Raw genomic sequence first — 20,134 nt, 5'->3', positions numbered from 1 at the left:
TACAACAATATAAACCATGGACAAACTCGCAAAAGTTAGATAAAGAAATTCAATTTAAATCATGTCTATTCTATTCATATTTGTGGAGCAATATAAGCTTGAAATAAATCGATATACAAAAGCATTTTAACGCTGCTTGTATTTTAAAGTTATTCAGGCATATGTTTAATATGTTTAATATGTTCCAATCTCTACATTATTATTAATAATAAATAATTAATAATTTAATATTTAGTAGCAGAATTTAATGGATCGTTTTAATGTTTGAGTTTCCATGGCGACATATCAAGGGTCATTATGTGAATGTTGCGCTGGTCAGTCAGCAGTTTCTATCTAATTTAACACGTTTTAGGTTAAACACGTACGAACCATAATAACATTGACCAAATACATTTGCTCAGTGTTGGTTTTATGCAAAGTAAGTTTCTTATACCTAAATGTGTTTGTAAATTACATTACTTCACTTCTTACACACTAGACTAGAGAGAGACATGAACAGGACATTTAGGAAATTGTTAGCTCTTTTATTTAAATCATATTAAACTTATCAGGAAACAAAGGTAACAACAGTTTATTGTTGATATAGAAATATGTGAGTGAACAAAGTAGGCTACAGAACAAAAACGTATAAGTTCAGACAGAGCCTAAAGCACGTTATTAAGGCAGACTAAAACAGTGAAGTCGGGATTGTCATCCTCATGTTTCACATTAATTTTGTTGGTAAAAAGCATGTGGGTGAAAGTCGAGTTCAGGTAAAGTACGCGGTGCGGACGCTGCAAATATTAATAAGCAAAGATAAAACCTTTAAAGCTTAAAATATAAAGCTAAAAAGGTGAATCACGGTTATTAGGGTTGCTAGTTATTCTCTGCTGTTTGCTTCTCAGTAGAACTGTACAATACGGGAGTGCAGTTACCGCGACAACCCTAAATCATATGGTTAAAGCCAGTTGTAGCCATTGTGATTGACAGCTATTCATCCAGTGCGTCTCCCCGCACGGGATCGATCACACATCCAGATACAGTAGTCACTTTGATGTTGATAAATGTAAACGGACTGTGTCCTGATATACTGATGATACGATCTGCCAGATGTGAAAAATGTGTTCGTATGTTAATGCAAATAAACCCTTTGCCTGAACCAGCCTGAACTTCACCCACTTCCCGTTTCGGTGTCACGTGACCAATGGAGCGTAAATGATTGGCTGGATGTTGAATGATTTGATACAGGGATCGATTGCTTCTCCTTGCTTCCCCGGATGTTGACTCTGAATATTTTTACACTGAATTTTTTGAGACGTTGAATTATTTTGCACTGAATTTTTTGAGACATTGAATTTTTTACACAAAATCTTTTGAAACATTGAATGTTTTTACACTGAATCTTTTAAAACACATTGAATTTTTTTTCACTGAATTTTTTTAGACATTGAATTTTTTTTACACTGAATTTTTTTAAAACATTGAAAAAAATGTCATAGGCACAAAAACTGTGCTAGAAATTCGATGGCTTTTAAAATTCAAAGTCTGATTTAGATGCAAAATAAAATTCAGTGTCAAAAATTTGATGTAAAAAAATTCAGTGCTAAGAATTAGAATTCAAAATCCAACGGCACAGATTTACTTCCATACAAATAGCAACACATATGATAATGCATTTTTGATATAATTACGGTAGGAAATTTGCAAAATATCTTCATAGAACATGATCTTTACTTAATATCCTAATGGTTTTTGTCATAAAAATATTTATAATTTTGACCCATACATTGTATTATTGGCTTTTGCTACAAATATACCTGTATGACTTATGACAAAATAATGATTTTGTTTTCTGGTCCAGGATCACATCTCATCTCAGTTTGCACTGATAATTCATGCAAAAACCAAAACAAAGACTAGTTTTCCCAAAGTCACATTTTAATGCTCTGTACATTGATAGTGTCTTTGATGAATTGACAGCAATGTTAGAAAAATCAACCCGGCAAACAAGCAAACTGTAAACAAGCGCACATCAACAAAGTATGCAAATATAAACCTACTGAAATCATCAATAAAATACGAATGAGAAACATTTCCATAAATGAGGCTGAAGTAAGGCTGATTTTATACAGCAAATCATTAACATTCAAGTAATATCTCTTATTTGATCAACATAAAACATTCTTTAATGACAATCATCATATACAGAAAACTAAAATTGGCACCCATTAAATCATATACATAATTTACAGTATAAATGTACTGTACTGAAACAAAATCATTTCCACATTCTGGAACAAGAACATAAAACTTTACATTGTTTGACAATAATAAAATAACTGAATTAAAGGTATTACTATTGCTATTAAGTATTTTGGAGCTTGTATGTTATTAGTACTATTTATGTGACGCATGCCCGTAATGATACGATGGAAATCAATTCCTTAACTATAAGCCACAAGTGATCTGAAACGCATCTTGAAACTCAAACAAAACACCACCCATTCTTTTCTTTGAAACATTAATTTCACAAATATATAGATATTTTTTAGTTTTTAATAGTATTTGTAAGGAAAATATAGAGTCCTAATATTTTCTAAATAAACAGTATGCTAGCATCATTCGATAAGTATGCACGTCGGCAACAGTGCATTGTGTAATCTACTGTTAGCCTCAAACACAAACAGTACTGTACTGTATGTCATTAAACAGCGCGAGTGGTAAACTTTAAATGGCAAAATATCACACTATGCATTTTGCATATGGACAGGCTGCACCGATCGGAGTACTAACTTTCAATTATGGACTTATTAAACGGACACAGATGGAATATGAATTAGTGGGAATGTTAATCCGACCTCCTATGAGTTAACTGTGAGATGTATGGCCACATGCAGCAACAGTTTAAAGATGAAAAGACAAATTTCGAAACTTGGAGCCATAGACACATTTTTTTTGTATATATTTCAATGCAACTTCATCGGAAAATCATCGAGACAAGTGATAGCTTTGCCAACGTTATATACCAACACAAACTTTATCTTGCAGATTACTGCTTCACCATAAACTGAAACTGCTGAGCATTTTACAATCAGGCCTTTCCAAATGAGTGATGCATGCATGATCCACACATGCAGCATGTATATTTTCAGCCAACATCAACATTGGGTAGTGTACTGACTGTTGCATTCAGTTGTCTCAGTAATTCAACAATGCAGTGTGTCGTTTTTGGCAAAGGCATTCCGAGGCATTGTATGAACAATGCACGTCAACAAGCTTTAGTATTACAGCGTCATACAACAGTAGTAACAAATACAAAATACGTGGAAACCATGAAGTAAGGAGAAGTTCATTGTAAATGTAGAGGGGAATACCAATACATCAAATTAAGTGCAAAAACCGGACACGTACGTTACGACTTTGGTGTCCATCAACCAGTCACTAATTATTTTAAGTCATTGCAGATATCGATAGACTTTGAAGCAGTGGTTTCCAGAATCGGCCACAACGACATGGCCGTCCGATGTGAGAGCGAGGCCCTGGGGTCCGTACAGAGGGTCGGCAGCCGTGTTGATGTAGGAGAGAAACGATCCACTTCCGTCAAACACCTTAAAACAGGATGAGGTGAAGGTGTGTGATTTACATACTTCTTACATTTGCATTTATGCATTTGGCAGGTGATTGTTTTCCAAAGCGACTTACAGTGCATTACAAGGTACATTTCTTATATCAGTATGTGTGTTCTCTGGGTTCAAACCCATGACCTTTGCTAGGCTAATACGATACTTGAACTACAGAAACACCTGAATATGATTTGCACATTTAATGGGGCGTACACACCAAACGTGAATTTAACGTTTTGTGTGAGTAGATTACTAACAAAGTCAATGCAAATACGCGAATAGATGTGAATTGGTTTCCAATTGCAGCAAACACGCGCTATTCGGCTCAGATGCGTCTTTCGCGCAAATTAAAAAAAAATTCAACTCAAGTGAAAAATTCGCCTGACCTAACGTTAAATCCAGCGAGTTATGCTGCGTACACACCAAGCACGAATCATCATGTTCCTCGCTCTAGAATACTCCCTCGATTTAACTTTGTGTTATGCAAATTTTTCGTTTAAGTTGAATATTTTCAACTTGCATGAAGACTCAGATTTGAGGTGAATAACGCGTGTTAGTGGCAATTGCGCTGCCCAATTTGCATCATTCGCATCACCCTACGCAACTTCACGTTTATTAGTTTGTTTGCGTTGACTTTGTATGTAACTGCAATTGGTGTGTACGCTCCATAATATTGAGCAAAGAATGCAATGCGAATACATGCTTAGCGTTTGGTGTGTACGCCCCCTAGTCTCATCTTACTCTGAGACATGGTGGCTCATCTACTGTAGATTTATTACCTGTATCCGGCTGTTTCCCCAGTCTGCCACAATAATGTTCCCATTGACATCCACAGCGACCCCTGTAGGAGCATTAAACTGGCCATTGCCTTCGCCATTTGACCCAAACTTAAGCAAGAATTCCCCATCTGCATTGAAAACCTGGGACAGAAACAGGAGAAATGTGAGTGGGAAGATATACACTTATGTAGTCTTGTGTATGTGTGTATAATATTTTGTTTAGCCAAGTATAATGTTTAGTTCTCATTAAGTCTTTAAAAGGAATATAGTTCCCCCAAAAATGAAAAATCTGTCATCATTTACTCACCCTTCATGGTGTTTACAAACCTGTATACATAACTTTGCTCAAAATATTTTCCTTTGTGTTCATTAGAACAATGTTTGTAATCAAACCGATCTGAAGCTCCATTGACATTCATAGTAGAAAAAAGAATACTATGGAAGTCAATGTGGCTTCTGATCGGTTTGATTTATTGCTTTATCTAATAATGTAAAACCCTTGCTCTTTGCATTTTACATTTCCATGTTAGATAGAGACATGTCTAGTTAAATATGACGTCTGTTACTTATCTTATATATTGACTAAATGTTGGACAGTCCAAGAAAAACTATATGAAATGACTTAATAGTTTATTTTTACTATTTTCACCAATATACCTGCGATTTTGTGGTCCAGGGTCACATATAGAATTTTATTAGATTATAATCCTTTTATGAGGACAATAAAATTTGCAATAATACTTTGTCTATTCTACATACTATAATAATTTTCCCATTGTTTTGGTTTCAATTTTTTGTTGTTTCTTTGAAACAATGCAACATCAGCCAGGTTTCCATCATCATAATTTTATGCGCATTTGGAAGTATCACATCAAAAATGAGTGATGGAAACACCAAATTTCGATTAAAAATCTTCTAATTCGCAAAAAAGTATTTACACTCGCTTGAGGTGTTTTTTTATTTATGCGAAAAAGAGTAAATGCGAATAATGAGAGAATGTGCCGAATTAATTCTGACGTAGCAAACATTAAACCCACGGGACTCATATATTGACGTTGTCGCAATATCCTTGCTTCTAGTGTCTTCATCAAAAATGCTGCATTTCTTCTTCTGTTTGGCAATTACAAGCTGCACTGCCAGTAAATTTATAACTTGCCCAACTTGAAGGAAACGCACCTAATTCGCATTTATTTATTTTTGTCTTTTTGTTTGCAAATTTTGAAAAGATTCGCTTCACATTTGGACGGAAACCAAAAATTTGACTTGACTTAAAATCTTCATGTTAAAACCTACTAAACATCTGAAAACAAATAACATACTCAAAAAATATTTTCTCTATCGTAAATATTCTTCAAAACAAAAAAAAGAAAATAGCTTTAACTTACCTTAACAGAGTGATTGTGAAAATCTGTGATGATTATTTCATTGTTGTTGTTGACTGCTGCAAAGTGTGGCCCTATGTAAAAAGACAAATAGCACAAATGTATATGATAAGAAGTTCTCAACTTTAAATCATATCTTTTTTATTCATATTTATTGTAATTAGGGGTACAATTCAATTGCATGCTCAAGCTATATCTATATATCTATATAAATTCTTCTAATGTGGTAAGAAATTTTTATTTTTTATAGAAAAATAATTTTCTTGAATTAAGTGTTTGAATTAAGTTAAATCTGCCCCATTGGCAGATTTTTTGCTTGTTTTCAGCACAAATTAACTTAAAGTCGCAATGAAATTGTCGTTTGTTTTGGAATATTGTGGTATTGTTTTTTTTTTTTTTTACAAATGATTCATCTGTGAGCTTCATTATTTTTAAAAAATGTATGTGCCCTCATAATCTTCAATCAAAAATGTAACACAACCCAACTCCAAACAATCCAATCAGTTCTCGATGGACAAATTGTTTAATTTCAGAAACTGGTTTCACTGGGACTTACGACACCACAGGGAAAAAAAGACAATCGCTACTTTCGTTTCATGCCGTCTTTAAATGTTATGTTTTTTGTCTAAAATCTAGACAAAAGAAAGTAATTTTTTGCAGCGCACCTACCATTTATATCATGCATTTTTTCTTCAATGCTGTGTATATGCACTCACCAGCAAACTGTCTATCTCCACATCCCCTGCTGCCAAACTTAGTGACGAGTTTACCGCTGGGCTGAAAGATGAAAACCATGCATGCCTTGTTGTCCACAACGATGACGTGACCGTTTTGGTCAACAGATACGCCTTTTGGGCCCATCAGCCTTCCTGAGCCCAGTTTAGCCTTTGGAAACACATAGTAACATTACTTTTATATAACTTTGGGTGAGTTGTTCTTTAAAATCGGATGAAATGTGATGAAAATCACCTTATATTTGCCGTCACTAGAGAAGATGCTGACCCACTTATTGTCATAGTCAGCGATGATAATGTCACCATTTGGATGTACAGCGACTCCGGTTGGCCTCTGCAGTTGCCCTGGTGACCGGCCACGTACTCCAAAACGGCTCTGAAATTCTCCCGTATTTGAAAATATCTGTGACAAAAATTTGTGACATCACTCAGATGAATGTATCACATGACCACTCACATCTTTAATGCTATGGTCCCTTTGAGAAGTCAGATTCAGGATAGCATGAGACAGAATTAAGACAATCATAGTCCGCTCACCTGCACACATTGATTGTTACTGTCTGCGATCAGGATTTTTCCGTCTAGTGAAGCTGCTACTCCTTGAGTGTTAGTGAATTCTCCTTTATTCCTTCCTTTTGTTCCTATGAAACAAAGAAGACTTCAGCTGAAGGTTACAGAACATTTCGACTTCAAGTGAATGTTTGTAAAGATTGCTTTTTTATGATTTCTAAAGAATATGCTATCGGTGCTCGGACATTCGCACATTGGTTTGATGTTCTTGCAGTGCCTACAGGGTCACATATCATACATTTTAAACCAGAATTAATGTCCGTACCTATTCTAAAAATGAGGTCATCCTCTATCGGGTTAACTTTTTTCTTTGGGGTGCTGAACAAGCTTCCGCTCCGCCTCACACCCTTCTGTCGGCTCCTGCTCCCAGGAGACTTTGCGCTCCGTTTCCGCGCCCCACCTTCACTTGAACCCGTAGACGCTGCGTTGGCTGCGGTGGTGGTGCACGGGGAGTCATCCGGAGAACTGGCGACTTTTAGTTTAAAGGGGCTTCCTTTGATATGCTGATCATACAGTCTCAACGCAAGACTGAAATTGCCCTCCTTCTTCACCGTATATTGAAACTCATAAGTTCCATTTTTAAAGTCCACGATTTCGCCATCCGCAACGCTGCCGTCCGGCGTGAAGACCTCTGCCGAGATGATGGCGTTTCCGGTCTTGCACAGTCCACCAGATTTGTCTCTAGTGGTTATGATCACGGACATGGGCTGACCCACGACACACTGCTCCAGACCCTCTCCCGAAGCTTCGGTCTGGCTGGCCACCGCGCTGCTGGTGACAATGGTTCCTAGGTTGTGGATGGACTTGCGCAGTCCTTCGATCTCCATCACGAGATCCAGCTGGTCGTTTTCCTCTGGTTGAAGGGGAAGGCCCTGGCTGGCCAGTTCGCTCAGTCTCTCTCCTGCGTCTTTATTTGTCTGGAGAACGACGGCTTTGTTGCCTCCATCCAAGGCCTCTTCAGTCATGGTGCAGTTGTAGTTGATGGCCGCTTCTTCCTGGAGAAGCGTGTCCAGCTGACCCTGCAGAACCTTTAGGAGATGCACATTTTTTAAAGTGACAGTTCACACAGAAAGGACATTTCAAGTTGATTGGGTACAAAACAAAGTGGCTCTTTTCCAAAATCTATGTAGGCAGCATTTTATGGATGACATAATTGTTTAAACACAAAGACAGCTTCTAAGGCTCTTTTTCATTAGGACTTTAAGATGCCTCATTATGTCCACATTTTACAGTAGGGATGCATGAATGCTTCACAAAGGAGGCAATCCCACAATGCATTTCGATCTTATTAGAATTTAAAATGTGTTATGAATTTCCTTACAAACCAAAAATCTAATTTAAGTGAATTGATTCTGAGTTATGGTCAGTAACAATGGTACGTTAACCAAACAAACACACCTTCTGCTTTAGTCCATACGTGACTTCCAGCTCCATGAGCAGGACGCTCTTGCGTGTGTCGAGGGTTTTGTGAAGGTCGCTGAATGAGGAATGGATGTCCTCTTCAATAGAGCCACGCTGAGTGTTCAACTGCTGCAAAATATCTCTCAAGCCCTGAACCGATTCTTTTATCTGAGGCAGCCTGCGAATCAGGAAAAGAAATCCATTACCCAACAAATCACCTGTCTGTCATCCATCAGTTATTACTGAAATCAATACAAAATCAATAAGCAATCTGATAATGAATCAAGCAATTAAGAAATGGAAGCACATTCGATAATAATCCTAAAGGCCCATTCACCCCAAGGGTCTATAACTACAAGATAAGTTTAAATTTTTATTTTATTTTATCTTATTTAGTTTATTCTAAACTTAAAAGAATAGTGTCCATACCACAATTATAACAATAACAATAGAACGATACTGTTGGGTTATTGACTCTCAGACCAATTTCAATAAAACATCGACAGCCAATCAAAATTCACCCCTAATTGAATAGGGCTCATAGATTTACATGTAAATTGGCAGCTTAAAGGTACACTCTCGTTCTGGCGTAATAATCGAGGACTTTGCTCCCGTAACATGGCTGCAGCAGACACAATGATATTAGATAGTGCCCAAAAATAGTCCCCTGCTATTAAAAGTTACCAAGGGGAATATTTTCGGGCACTACATAATATCATTGCGCCTCCTGCTGCCATGTTACGGCAGCAAAGTCCTTAATTATTACGCCAGAATGAGAGTATGGTTCATTGCCATATCGGTCTGGAAAATCGCAACTTTTACATTTTCCGTCAGTCTTAGTACATGATGTAACTACAGAAGAGTCAAGTTTTAAATAGGAAAAATGTTGAAACTCTTTGGTTATTTTTTTGCGTGATGCTAATGGTCTATTCAGATTCAATGGATTATGCTAAGCTAAGTGGTACCACCAGACCCGGAGTTCAGCTGAATGGATTTCAAAAATGGTAAAAATCTAATGTTTCAATCTAGTGGAGCTGAAAATTAACATATTTTCAACAAAAGTGGAGTGTCCCTTTAAAATAAACAATGTTTTTGTACATAGGTGTGGACACTAGGGCTGCAAGATGTGTTTAAATTGACAAATGTACAACATGTATCCCAGCTAACAGAAAAAAGTTCTAAGAACATTCCTTGAATGTTCCCAACTTCCCGAAAATATATATTTTTAACATTCTATGTTTCTGTGTTGTCTAAACGTTCGAGGAATGTTACATTCTACCATTTTCAAACGTTATTCCAATGTCATGTTTTAATGTTCACACAATGTTTAAAACAACTGTTTTTTATATTTACTTTATTGCTTTTTATGTAAATAATAGAGAAACATTGAAAGTTATTATTTTAAAACTCTTATAAAACATTATTTCTGAATGTTCTGTAAAAATATTGCTGTGGAAAACACAATTCACTTGTTTTAACATTGTGGTGATCAGTGTTTGTTTTAGTGTTGTTGGACTCTTGCTTGCTAGTTTTTCCTTGGTTGCATAAACTTTGTGTGTACAAAACACATTTTTTATGGTAACAAAGTACATGGTGCAATTCTGTGGTGGTTAGTACATAATGGTAAATATCATCATCTAATTAATTGACAACCAAGAAACATTCTTAACACGTTAAAAAACTGGACATATTTTATGTTGGTAGAAAGTTTTTGGGAACGTTGGGAACTTTCAAAAAATTTATTTAGAACTTGTCTCTGTTAGCTGGGATGTTGGTTATACATGTTTTTAAATATTATTTATTTTATAATTAAATTAGACTTTACAAACTTTGTATTGAATATTTTCTTTGATATTGTGTAGCCTGGATGCTAATATAGTTGTTGTAATAGTTTTTGGTGTGAACAGACTTTAGTCCTTTACTTTTTACATAAAAATGGCATGACTGCAAGGAGAATCTCTGGACTGTATTTTAATAGAGTAAAATGTGTTAAATGTTGCAGTGAGTACCTATTTGTATAAAGAATTGTCATATTACCCCAAAAGAACTATCTGGGTGGATTTTTGCAAATTACAGATATTAAAATTCATCCAATGCACATCCATGAAATCTATAATTTTACTAGAAAAAAAGTAATTATGGCCCTCATGGTTTCTGTAGAATAATTGGAAGAGCATTGCATTAGCAGCGCAAAAGACACAGGGTTGATTCCCAGGGAACACAAATACTGATGAAAAAGTAATTCAAAAGTTCTTCTTATGATGAACCCATTTGCCATATGCATAACTGTCAAAGTCAAAACTCCTCTCAACCTGTTTTTAGCTGCATCCACTCTGTCCTGCAGTGTTGCAAGTTGCTCGTTCACAATATTTTCCAGTAAATCAGTGGGATGTTCAGCATGTTCTGCGTTCATACAGTCTTCACACACTGCATTCTCACATGGCACACAGTACAACTCAGAAACCTGGAAACAGAAAATAAGGCCACCACATTAGTTATGAGGGTGTCACAGTATACTTAGTTTTTTCCTTTAAAAAGGCTTTTATGTAATTAAAATCTTAGATATCATTGAATTTTCATAATAATTGTCACCAATATCAATATATATATACATTTTTTTTTAGATAAATAAAGATAAATAAAGTCTTTCTTATTTCACTGATGAAATAAGGATAATAAATTAATTACAAGCAATAGGACAAAAAACTACAATAAATAAAAAAGCAATTATTTTTTTTACAGTGTAAATTATATATAATATATAAATTATATGTATACCAAAAATCACCTTTGATTTTAAAAGTGTATATTTTTCACTGAAACTGTGATTTAAATTGTAATATCATTTATAAAAGCAAATAGTTATGAAAACGTGTATAACTTTCATCTCCTGGAAGAACATTCCCTGACATTTTAGGTGCTTAGTTGAATCTTACGATATTTATAGAGGAATCAGCTGAGGTCTGGCTATATTTTGTCATTCAACTTGTTTTTCTGGGACATGCAGCTTATGCTCAAGGGAGATAGACTGCCTGTAGGATGTGTCACCCATCTGTGTAAGTGCATTGATGTCTGTGTGTGTTTACAGTATGTGAATGTGTGCACTGGGATGGATCTCACTTTTCCTTTGTGTTGAGAGCAAGTTAGTCCAGTTCCTTTTCCAGGCAGAGCCTCTAATACAGTACATTCCTCACTGCTGCTGTCAGGAGAAGCTTGCGGTGCCTCCATGCGGTTAAACAGTACCAATGCACACTTGATACGAACCTAAAAAGCAAGGTACAAGGTACATATTTACACATACATTGTGCACTTTAAGCTTTTAAGTTTACACAGCTGATTTTATTTTTTTTAACACGATTGATGTGGGTAAAGTTGCATTGTGTACAAAGACACAGACTTTGTGACATTCCCAAATCTTTGATGTCTGTTTTTTGATTTCCATACCGCTCATGATATAGCTGTAAAACTATTGCATTAAAAATGAAAAAACAAATCGAAGCAAAACTGTAAATCTGAACTACAGCTAAACCATCTTAAGAGATAAATCTCAATTATACCTTTGCTATACAAGGGGACACATTTAATGATTAACTCTTTCACCGCCAGCGTTTTTAAAAAAAGTTGCCAGCCAGCGCCAGCGTTTTTCATGATTTTCACCAAAGTTTAATGCCTTCCAGAAAATGTTCTTCTTTAAATATATAAACATACAATATACCAAATGAAAGAACAGACCCTCTGCTTTCAAACAAAAAAAAAAAAACGTTTCATCCTAACTTTAGTGGTTCCTTTGCAATCAGCTTTTGAATATGGGTAGGTTTTTGCAAAAACACCATATTTTGAGCAAAAAGCAGAGATAATTCAATTTTTATGACGGACTTTTCATAGAGATCCCATTCAGAGCGATCTTTAAAACAGACACGGACATGCAGCAGCTTGCCATAGAGCAATACTTCCGGTTTTAAAAATTTGCGGAAGTGCGCCACCTGGTGGATAATAGCGGTATTGCGGAAAGACGGAAAATCTCGTCATTGGCGGGGAAGCGTTTTCTCTTAATTGACGAGATATCTCGTCAATGGCGGGGAAAGAGTTAAAGAAGATGCATACTTGAAATATCAATAAGTGCATTTGCATGTCGTATTTCAATTATGCTTAATGAACTGATAACATGTAAGGTCACGTAAATGGCAAAAACAAAATAGAATTTCGCCCCCATTATCCTGACAGTGGCAAGAAAACGTATGTGAACTCCTTGAAATTAACTGTTTTTTAAAGTGATTTGCCATAAAATCTGATCTAATCATCATTTAGGTCAAAACAATAGACAAACACAATGTGCTTAAGCTGACAACACAAAAACAATTCTACTTTTTTGTGTCCTTTTTGAAAACACCCATTAAACATTCACAGTGCTGGAGGAAAATGTAAGTAAACCCATAAACTAATTACTTTATTGAAAGACACCTAAACGTTTTAAGATTGCTGTCCTTAACTCTTTCCCCGCCATTGACAAGTTATCTTGTCAATTAAGAGAAAACATTTGCATAAAAAACCTGTTCCTAATGAATTTTTTGTTAATCTGGAATACAGATGGTACACTTACCCAATTTACAAAAAAACTGAAGCAAAAAGTTATTTACTTATTTTTAACTGTGTATGTTTTGATAATCATTCTGAATCTGATCTCTATCAAAATTCCTTCACAAAAATGCAATTATTTCAGCTTTTTGTTGAAAAATATAGACAGGATGTTTAAACAGTTTCTTCCCGTTTTGTTTCTTTGTTTGAAAGCAGAGGGTCTGTTCTTTCATTTGATATATTTGTATATTTATATATTTTTGAGGAAAATTTTCCTGGAAGGAATTTTGAGAAACTTGTGTGAAAATCACAAAAAATGTCAGTGAGCAACTTTTCCAAAAAAAGGCTGGCGGGGAATGAGTCAAGAAACTTCAGCTTTTATGAACCATACCTTGCAAGAAGGAGCTCTCTGATATCCGATCAAGAGTTGTTGCACTCCATAAGGCTAAAAAGGGATACAAAACAATCTCAAAATGTTTAGACATCCATCATTCGACAGTTAGACAAATTTAATACTGTAGCTACCCTTCCTAGAAGTAGGTGCACAGCCAAGATGACTCCTAAAGCACAACGCAGAATACTGAATGAAGTAAAGACGAACCCATGAGTAACAGCTAAAGGACTGAAGACATGTCTGTTCAATTTCTGTTCATGAGTCTACCATACTTAAGTCTTTGAACAGGTATGAACAGGTTTATTGTTAAATAAACAATACAGTTCATTATGTAAAGTCTTTATACACCACTGATAATATAGTTATCTATATTACATACATTGCATTTCTGTCAAGAGATCCTTTTAAAAGTTATACAATGCACTGTTAACCAGCTTTATCCCAATTTTGTTAATGTGAGCATTTTTCATGTATAAATGATAAACTTCACAAATGGAAGTAATCAAACTAATGCATAAGTTGTGTTAAATTTACAGGTTCAGTAGAAATGAGAAGAAATACAACAGTATAGCTTTTGACAGATTTCTCAGCTTTTTGAATGACTAAGCAGACTATAGGCGGTGACGCCATTGCCTGCAAAAAATCTCAAAATCCCATGTCAACACAATCTTTCACATAGCCGGTTTACCGTTTTGCTTTTAACTTTTTGTAATAAGCTGATTATAGATATCCGCTTATTGTGTGTATATAAACATAGTCAATGCTAATGGTTCCTAGTAGGGGTGTAACGATTAACCTTGCAAATGCGCATTTTCTCAATGAATGAATTTGAATAAATTACGGTGAATTCCCGGGACATCCGAACGCCAGGGGGCGCTCTCGTGAAGAAACTCCATTTGTGCCACAGAAGAAATAGCATTGCAAACACTATTCCAGGAAATGTCTACTGTAATATTTATACGCTGTTCTTCAGATTGTTTCAGGTATTTTCATGACAATAAAGATTATTTTGAATGATTTTCATTTAATGGGTGTTGCTTTTTTAAATGCACGTTATAAACGACTCCAACTCATAATGATTTTAGATTGACACGGACTTCCTACTTGCCAAATGCCGTAGTATACGCACAAGCTGTGCATGATACAAAAAAATCGCAGCCTTGCGATTCAGAATTGATTTCAGACAGGCATTTTTAATGGGACACGCGATTGAATCGTTACATCCCTAGTTCCTAGTAAAAAAAAGATTTGCTTCATTTTCAAAGGTTTATATACTTTTACATGTAAGCGCTAAGTGGAAATGCTCTCAAAAAATACTAAGAAGCAAAGGAAACTTCTGCTAATGTTGTAGACAGAAAAACATAAAGTAACACAGAATACCACACAGCTAAGACCACAATATTAGTAAAAACTAGGTACAGAAATAAGCACGTGATTACAAATACAGATTCCTTCTTCATCTATAAAAAGTAAATTATAAAAATGTCAAAGTAAGGTCTTTACAGCTGCTCACCTTACTAAGATGTAGCTTAGTCGTTGTACATGCAAGTATGTCTGTGTGCGTCTTTCTGGATTTGAATATGTTGTGAAAATACTACGGTACTTAGGTTTATTTGATTCGCTGAAGAGAGGAACACGCCGTGTGTTGTAGGGGCCAAATACAGTTTCCCCTCACTTGACACGGGGCCCTGCAGAAAACAGAAAGGAAAACATTCAGAGATACAAACATGAATGTAAGTCTACATACAGTAAGACGAGGAATAAACCTGAGACACGCACAAAGAACATACAGTAGTATCATATTGCAGTCATAATATCAGATGGTAAAATGGTTTTGATTACATGATATTCATTTGCTGTGGGATTTACAAGATACTTCAGGGAATACCATGGTACGTGTCCAAATACATCATATTAACATGGTACATAGACCAAAAATGTGGTATCAAGTGAATTCTTAAAAAACTGAAGAAATCCATAGGCCCACAGGTTACTATGGTTACTAAAACAGCAATTCACAAGAGCTAGTGACACATGAATATTTTCTCATTCATGTGTTGAAAGCAATGCAATGAGCTCAGCCCACTGATCATCACTCAAGTATTTCAGAACTCAGGGTGCATTGGCAAAAAGCAGATAGTGGGCCAGCATTGATGGCACTAAATATGACATTAGGTTACTAAGGGACACTGATGTTATCTGCTGTTTGTACCAGACTGTCTAATGCATTATTAATTGAGTATGTGACCCAGTCTGTGAAAACCCAGATGAAGTCATTTTTTGTGAATTACTGTTTTTCTATATTAAATAATTTAACGCAGTGGTTCTCAAACTGGGGGGCATGAGATGGTGCCAGGGGGCCTCAGTTTTATAATACATTAATTTATTATACATTCAGTGCAACATAAAAATAAGGCTACTAACCAACATCATTGTAAACTTTAATTAAATGTTTGTTTAATTCAACTTTGTAAGAGTGAGATTGTTTTATGTCATTAATTTCCTTTGGGGGCGCAAAGGGATGCGCCCTACATGGTGGGTGGGGCCCATGCCGAAAAGGAAAGAACATTCTGCAAAAATAATATAACCTTGATATCTCCAATATTGACCGAGTAAGGTCATGTCAAAGACTGAAATCAATGATAAAACCAAAATGTAATGCTACTGATCTCATAATTTGCTTATGAGACTTTAGTCTAGATTTCACAGACAGGGTCACATATTTTGTGGTCTTGTCTTGATATTGTATACATATCAACATAAACACACGTCATGCTAGTAGTCATGCCATGGTGGTCATGTTTACTTTTGACTGTCACTTTGACCTAGGCCCAGTACCTGCCTTAAAAATTTTGCTATATATAAAAAAATAATACCCAAGCTAAGGTTTGCTACCATATTAATACATAAAAACTTTCAACATTCAATACCATCCGTACATACATATTGAAATGTACTAAATGTACTCTTCATCGCATGAACTCTATCAATAATTTACAGATGAGTAAAATATACTGATCCAGATTTCGACTACACGGGGACAGAGGTAGAGCAAACACATGTTTATGAAAAACAGTCGTTTTTTTTTTAAGGTTCAATGAGATTCTGAGCTCAAAGTCGTCTACCAACAGATGGTACGACGATAATAATAGCTAGATTTACCCAGGATGACCCGCAGCTCTGACCTTAACCCCCCTTACCCACCCATGCCCACTTTAATAACTGAGAGTGGAAGCTAAATGAAATAAATGCATGATGTAATGCTAATGGATTACAGAGAGACCTGCTTAGGCGATTATTGCATGCAGAATATGATTAAATAACCCAAATGCGTATTGACGGTACCGTAATTCATTTGAACATAAGCTGTGAGTTTCCGTCAAATATTGTGCAATAGTGTGTATTGTCGTGATGCTATTCATATCAAACAAATATTGCTATTTATATAGCAAACCAGTTTTGCTTTGAGCATTGATTTAGTAACCACAAGAGTTCAGAGAGTACATTACAAACCTTTCAAAAGAGCAAACTTCATGCATTCACATTGCATTCATAAATTCTGACTTAAAGAAAAGTTACTATTTGAAACGGGAATAAAGGTCACATGAGAATTATTTATTAAATGAATGCGATTGTGGACAACATGGTATAATATAAGGAAATGAAATACAGAGCTGGCATGTCATTACTCATGTCATTTCAGACTTTATGATTTGTATCACAAAAGGCTCTCAGTGTTAGATCCAGAGCCTCTCTTTCCGTCTCAGACACAACAATGACTGAGGACAAGGAACATTAACCATAAGGATCCTGGCAAAGACAAGCTAGAGAATTTGTGTAGGACTATTCAGAGCTATTGAAGCAGAATTCCCTAAGGGCAGAGCATTCATGCGTTCTGGATAGAGCATCCAAGTTCACCTAATAGGCCAGTTTGCTTTCAGCGCAGAAATGTCATTCTCACGATGGCATAAGCAGAAACCTGTCACGACCATGTGGTCAACATCTACAGCTCACATTTGGGTATATACACATTAAAGGGACACTACACTTTTTAAAAAATATGCTAATTTTCCAGCTCCCCTAGAGTGAAACATTTGATTTTTACCATTTTGGAATGGTATCTGGCGGCACCACTTTTAGCATAGCTTAGCATAATCCATTGAATCTGATTAGACCATTAGCATCACGCTAAAAAAATAACCAAAGTTTTTATATTTTTCCAATTTAAAACTTGACTCTTTTGTGGTTACATTGTGTACTAAGACCGATGGAAAAATTAAAAGTTTCGATTTTCTAGGCCGATATGGCTAGGAACTATACTCTCATTCTGGCGTAATAATCAAGGACTTTGCTGCCGTTACATGGCTGTAGGAGGCGCAATGATATTATAGTCCCCTGCTATTAAAAAGTTACCAAGGGGACTACTTTCAGGGGCTGCGTAATATCATTGTGCTAAGCTATGCTAGAAGTGATACCGCCAGATCCGGAGATTGGCTGAACGGATTCCAAAAAGGTAATCAAGGGTGCTTTTTGCAACCATGATACAAAAAATATGTGACTATATGTCTAAATGCGACCCTTATTTAAAGTATTATTAACAAAAATTACAGAAATTGCATCAAACTAAAAATTAAAAACTTGATAAATAACACAAAATAAATTTTGTTACAGTGAACCAAATCTCAGTTCAACAAACTATTGACTTTTGGGTACACGTAAGATGGCCAAGACCTCTGCGATGGGATCAAAGTCGCAATATGAGACAGAATCCAACCATCAATTGACAAAACATGACCCCAATTCATCCGGAGCTGTGTCATGGACTAAAATACATATGTAAGATAATATGATATGCACACGATATGCTTCCTATAGTCTAACACTAATCTGTTGTTTGCAAAACATTGTTTTAGTCTTGTTCAAAGCAAAGAAACCAATGTTTGGCCAGAATGCTGGGTTTTATTGCAACTTCATATTGACATCATATTAAATATCTGGTAGGCCTATTTTTAAAAGCACCATGACAGATAAAATCGACAGAATATTAGATCAGATGCTTCAAAAGACACAAATCTCCTATGTGAGGCCTATGAGACAGATGCAAACATTCACTTTCATTTCTCTCAATGAAAACTGATGCAATTCTACTGCGTGTATCAGATGCTGTCTGTCACATAGTAGTACAGTAGTAAATGTTAAGGTTAGGATTCACGCAAACCTGTAATGCATCTAAAGAAACGCATCCACCCACAGCATCCATCTCTCCTCCAGCTTTACTTCTCCCCCACCCCCGTTCTCGCTTCCCATGGAAACACGATGCGTTGGGGTATCAGAGATGCTGCGTTCAAAATAACCCGCATCCTTCTTCATCACTGCCTTGCGTTTCTGTTTTACACGTCTGAAATTCAGTCTTACCTTTCCTCCATAGCTGTGTAGCTTCACGTGCAGCAGGCTTACATGATCTCCTCGCCTTACTCCTCAGACTGACACCCGTTTCCCTGAGAGGAGGGGTGGAGGCCTGTTTTGCACGGTCGCTTGTCGTTAGTGCTCTCTCTCCGCACTACGGCGACATGAGTGAATCACAGCAGCGTGTCGTATGGGAGGAGCCAGTCTCCAGGCTGCAGCTCGACAGCCAATCATAATACAGCAAGCTTAACGTATTGACGTACGCAGGAGACAAGCGCAGCGCAGAATATTCGAAGTATGACACCGAAATACCGCGAGAGCTTTCAATCACTCAGCTTTCGAATCACTCTCGCGGTACTTTGATGTCATTTACCGATCGCAGGAAGGCAAACCCTAGTATTTGCACTCTCGCACTACCTTGATTTTTGTTTGAGTTGTTTTATTTTATTTATTTGCAGCTCCTGTCATTATTCATCTTACGTGACGCATTAATTTAGGCTTAATTTGCAATCCTTGCAGCTATGTTACTAATTTTTATGAATAAAAAAATACATTAGTCTATTTTTCTGTCAATGTAATGTTTATTGCTAAAAATACACATATTATACTTTTAACTTTATTTAGACATTGATATCCTTGAAAGTGAAAATTTTAAAATTTAGGACATATTTTGCCATTTTATTTTTATTTGATCATTTAATTAAATTTAATAATTTAATTAATAAAAAAACTTAAACTTTCTGTCAGTCACCTAATAATTTTTCTCAATTTTTTGTTAAAAGTAGTACAGGATATTTTATGTACTTTGCACACGTTCTTACACATATAACTTAATAACATAGGTACTTCATAACTTTGACTAAATTTAGGACTAAACACAAAAGTAGCCTACTGTGTGTTGAGTTATGTCATTTAAACCAATGGGGCCATTGAGACACTTTTGAATGCTGTTCAAGTTGGAAAATATGAGCAGAACAGACTGGTACTGTCGCTCGACGCATCTCTTTGTCGTTGCAGATGTTGGACAATGCACAATGCACACACTTGCCCAAACACGCTCAACCAAATGAATGAAAGTAAACAAAACCTTCACGAAACAACAAATCATGCACAGTATTAAATCTTAGTACATAATTAAAATATATTTAAGATATTAACATGCTTTTACTTTTAAATGCATGCACAATTCTTCTCCACAGAAATTGATCAGAATATAACAAACATCTTTATTTCTTTTTTTGGCAGTAGGACAGAGAGTGACTCTCAATACACTATGAATCCTTTACAGTAG

At 35.9% G+C, this 20,134-nt stretch overlaps 1 protein-coding gene across 1 annotated transcript; it reads right to left on the bottom strand.

Moving 5' to 3' along the window:
• Positions 1 to 2,081: 2,081 nt before the first annotated feature.
• On the bottom strand, positions 2,082 to 19,011 carry trim2b (tripartite motif containing 2b). The gene is made up of 13 exons (XM_065254296.2): positions 18,853 to 19,011; positions 14,951 to 15,125; positions 13,435 to 13,488; positions 11,589 to 11,732; positions 10,781 to 10,932; positions 8,466 to 8,646; positions 7,333 to 8,095; positions 7,035 to 7,138; positions 6,733 to 6,900; positions 6,480 to 6,648; positions 5,767 to 5,837; positions 4,382 to 4,522; positions 2,082 to 3,587 (listed from the first exon to the last, which is right to left on the bottom strand). The coding sequence occupies exons 4-13, from the start codon at positions 11,694 to 11,696 to the stop codon at positions 3,435 to 3,437; spliced, it is 2,010 nt and encodes a 669-aa protein (XP_065110368.1). The 5' UTR covers positions 11,697 to 11,732; positions 13,435 to 13,488; positions 14,951 to 15,125; positions 18,853 to 19,011; the 3' UTR covers positions 2,082 to 3,434.
• Between the last annotated feature and the right edge of the window lie 1,123 nt (positions 19,012 to 20,134).

This window comes from Paramisgurnus dabryanus, chromosome 4 (genome assembly GCF_030506205.2).
Source record: "Paramisgurnus dabryanus chromosome 4, PD_genome_1.1, whole genome shotgun sequence".
NCBI lineage: Eukaryota > Metazoa > Chordata > Actinopteri > Cypriniformes > Cobitidae > Paramisgurnus > Paramisgurnus dabryanus.
This window is presented reverse-complemented; position numbering and strand designations above follow the sequence as displayed.

What these genes read in the sequence shown, in the direction of transcription:
- trim2b (XM_065254296.2), bottom strand. Translation starts at nt 11,696, where the DNA reads ATGGAGGCACCGCAAGCTTCTCCTGACAGCAGCAGTGAGGAATGTACT. An exon ending in CGTATGGACTAAAGCAGAAG is followed by an intron (nt 8,096 to 8,465) that starts GTGTGTTTGTTT and finishes CATCTCCTAAAG; the next exon opens with GTTCTGCAGGGTCAGCTGGA. An exon ending in CTAGTGACGGCAAATATAAG is followed by an intron (nt 6,649 to 6,732) that starts GTGATTTTCATC and finishes GTGTTTCCAAAG; the next exon opens with GCTAAACTGGGCTCAGGAAG.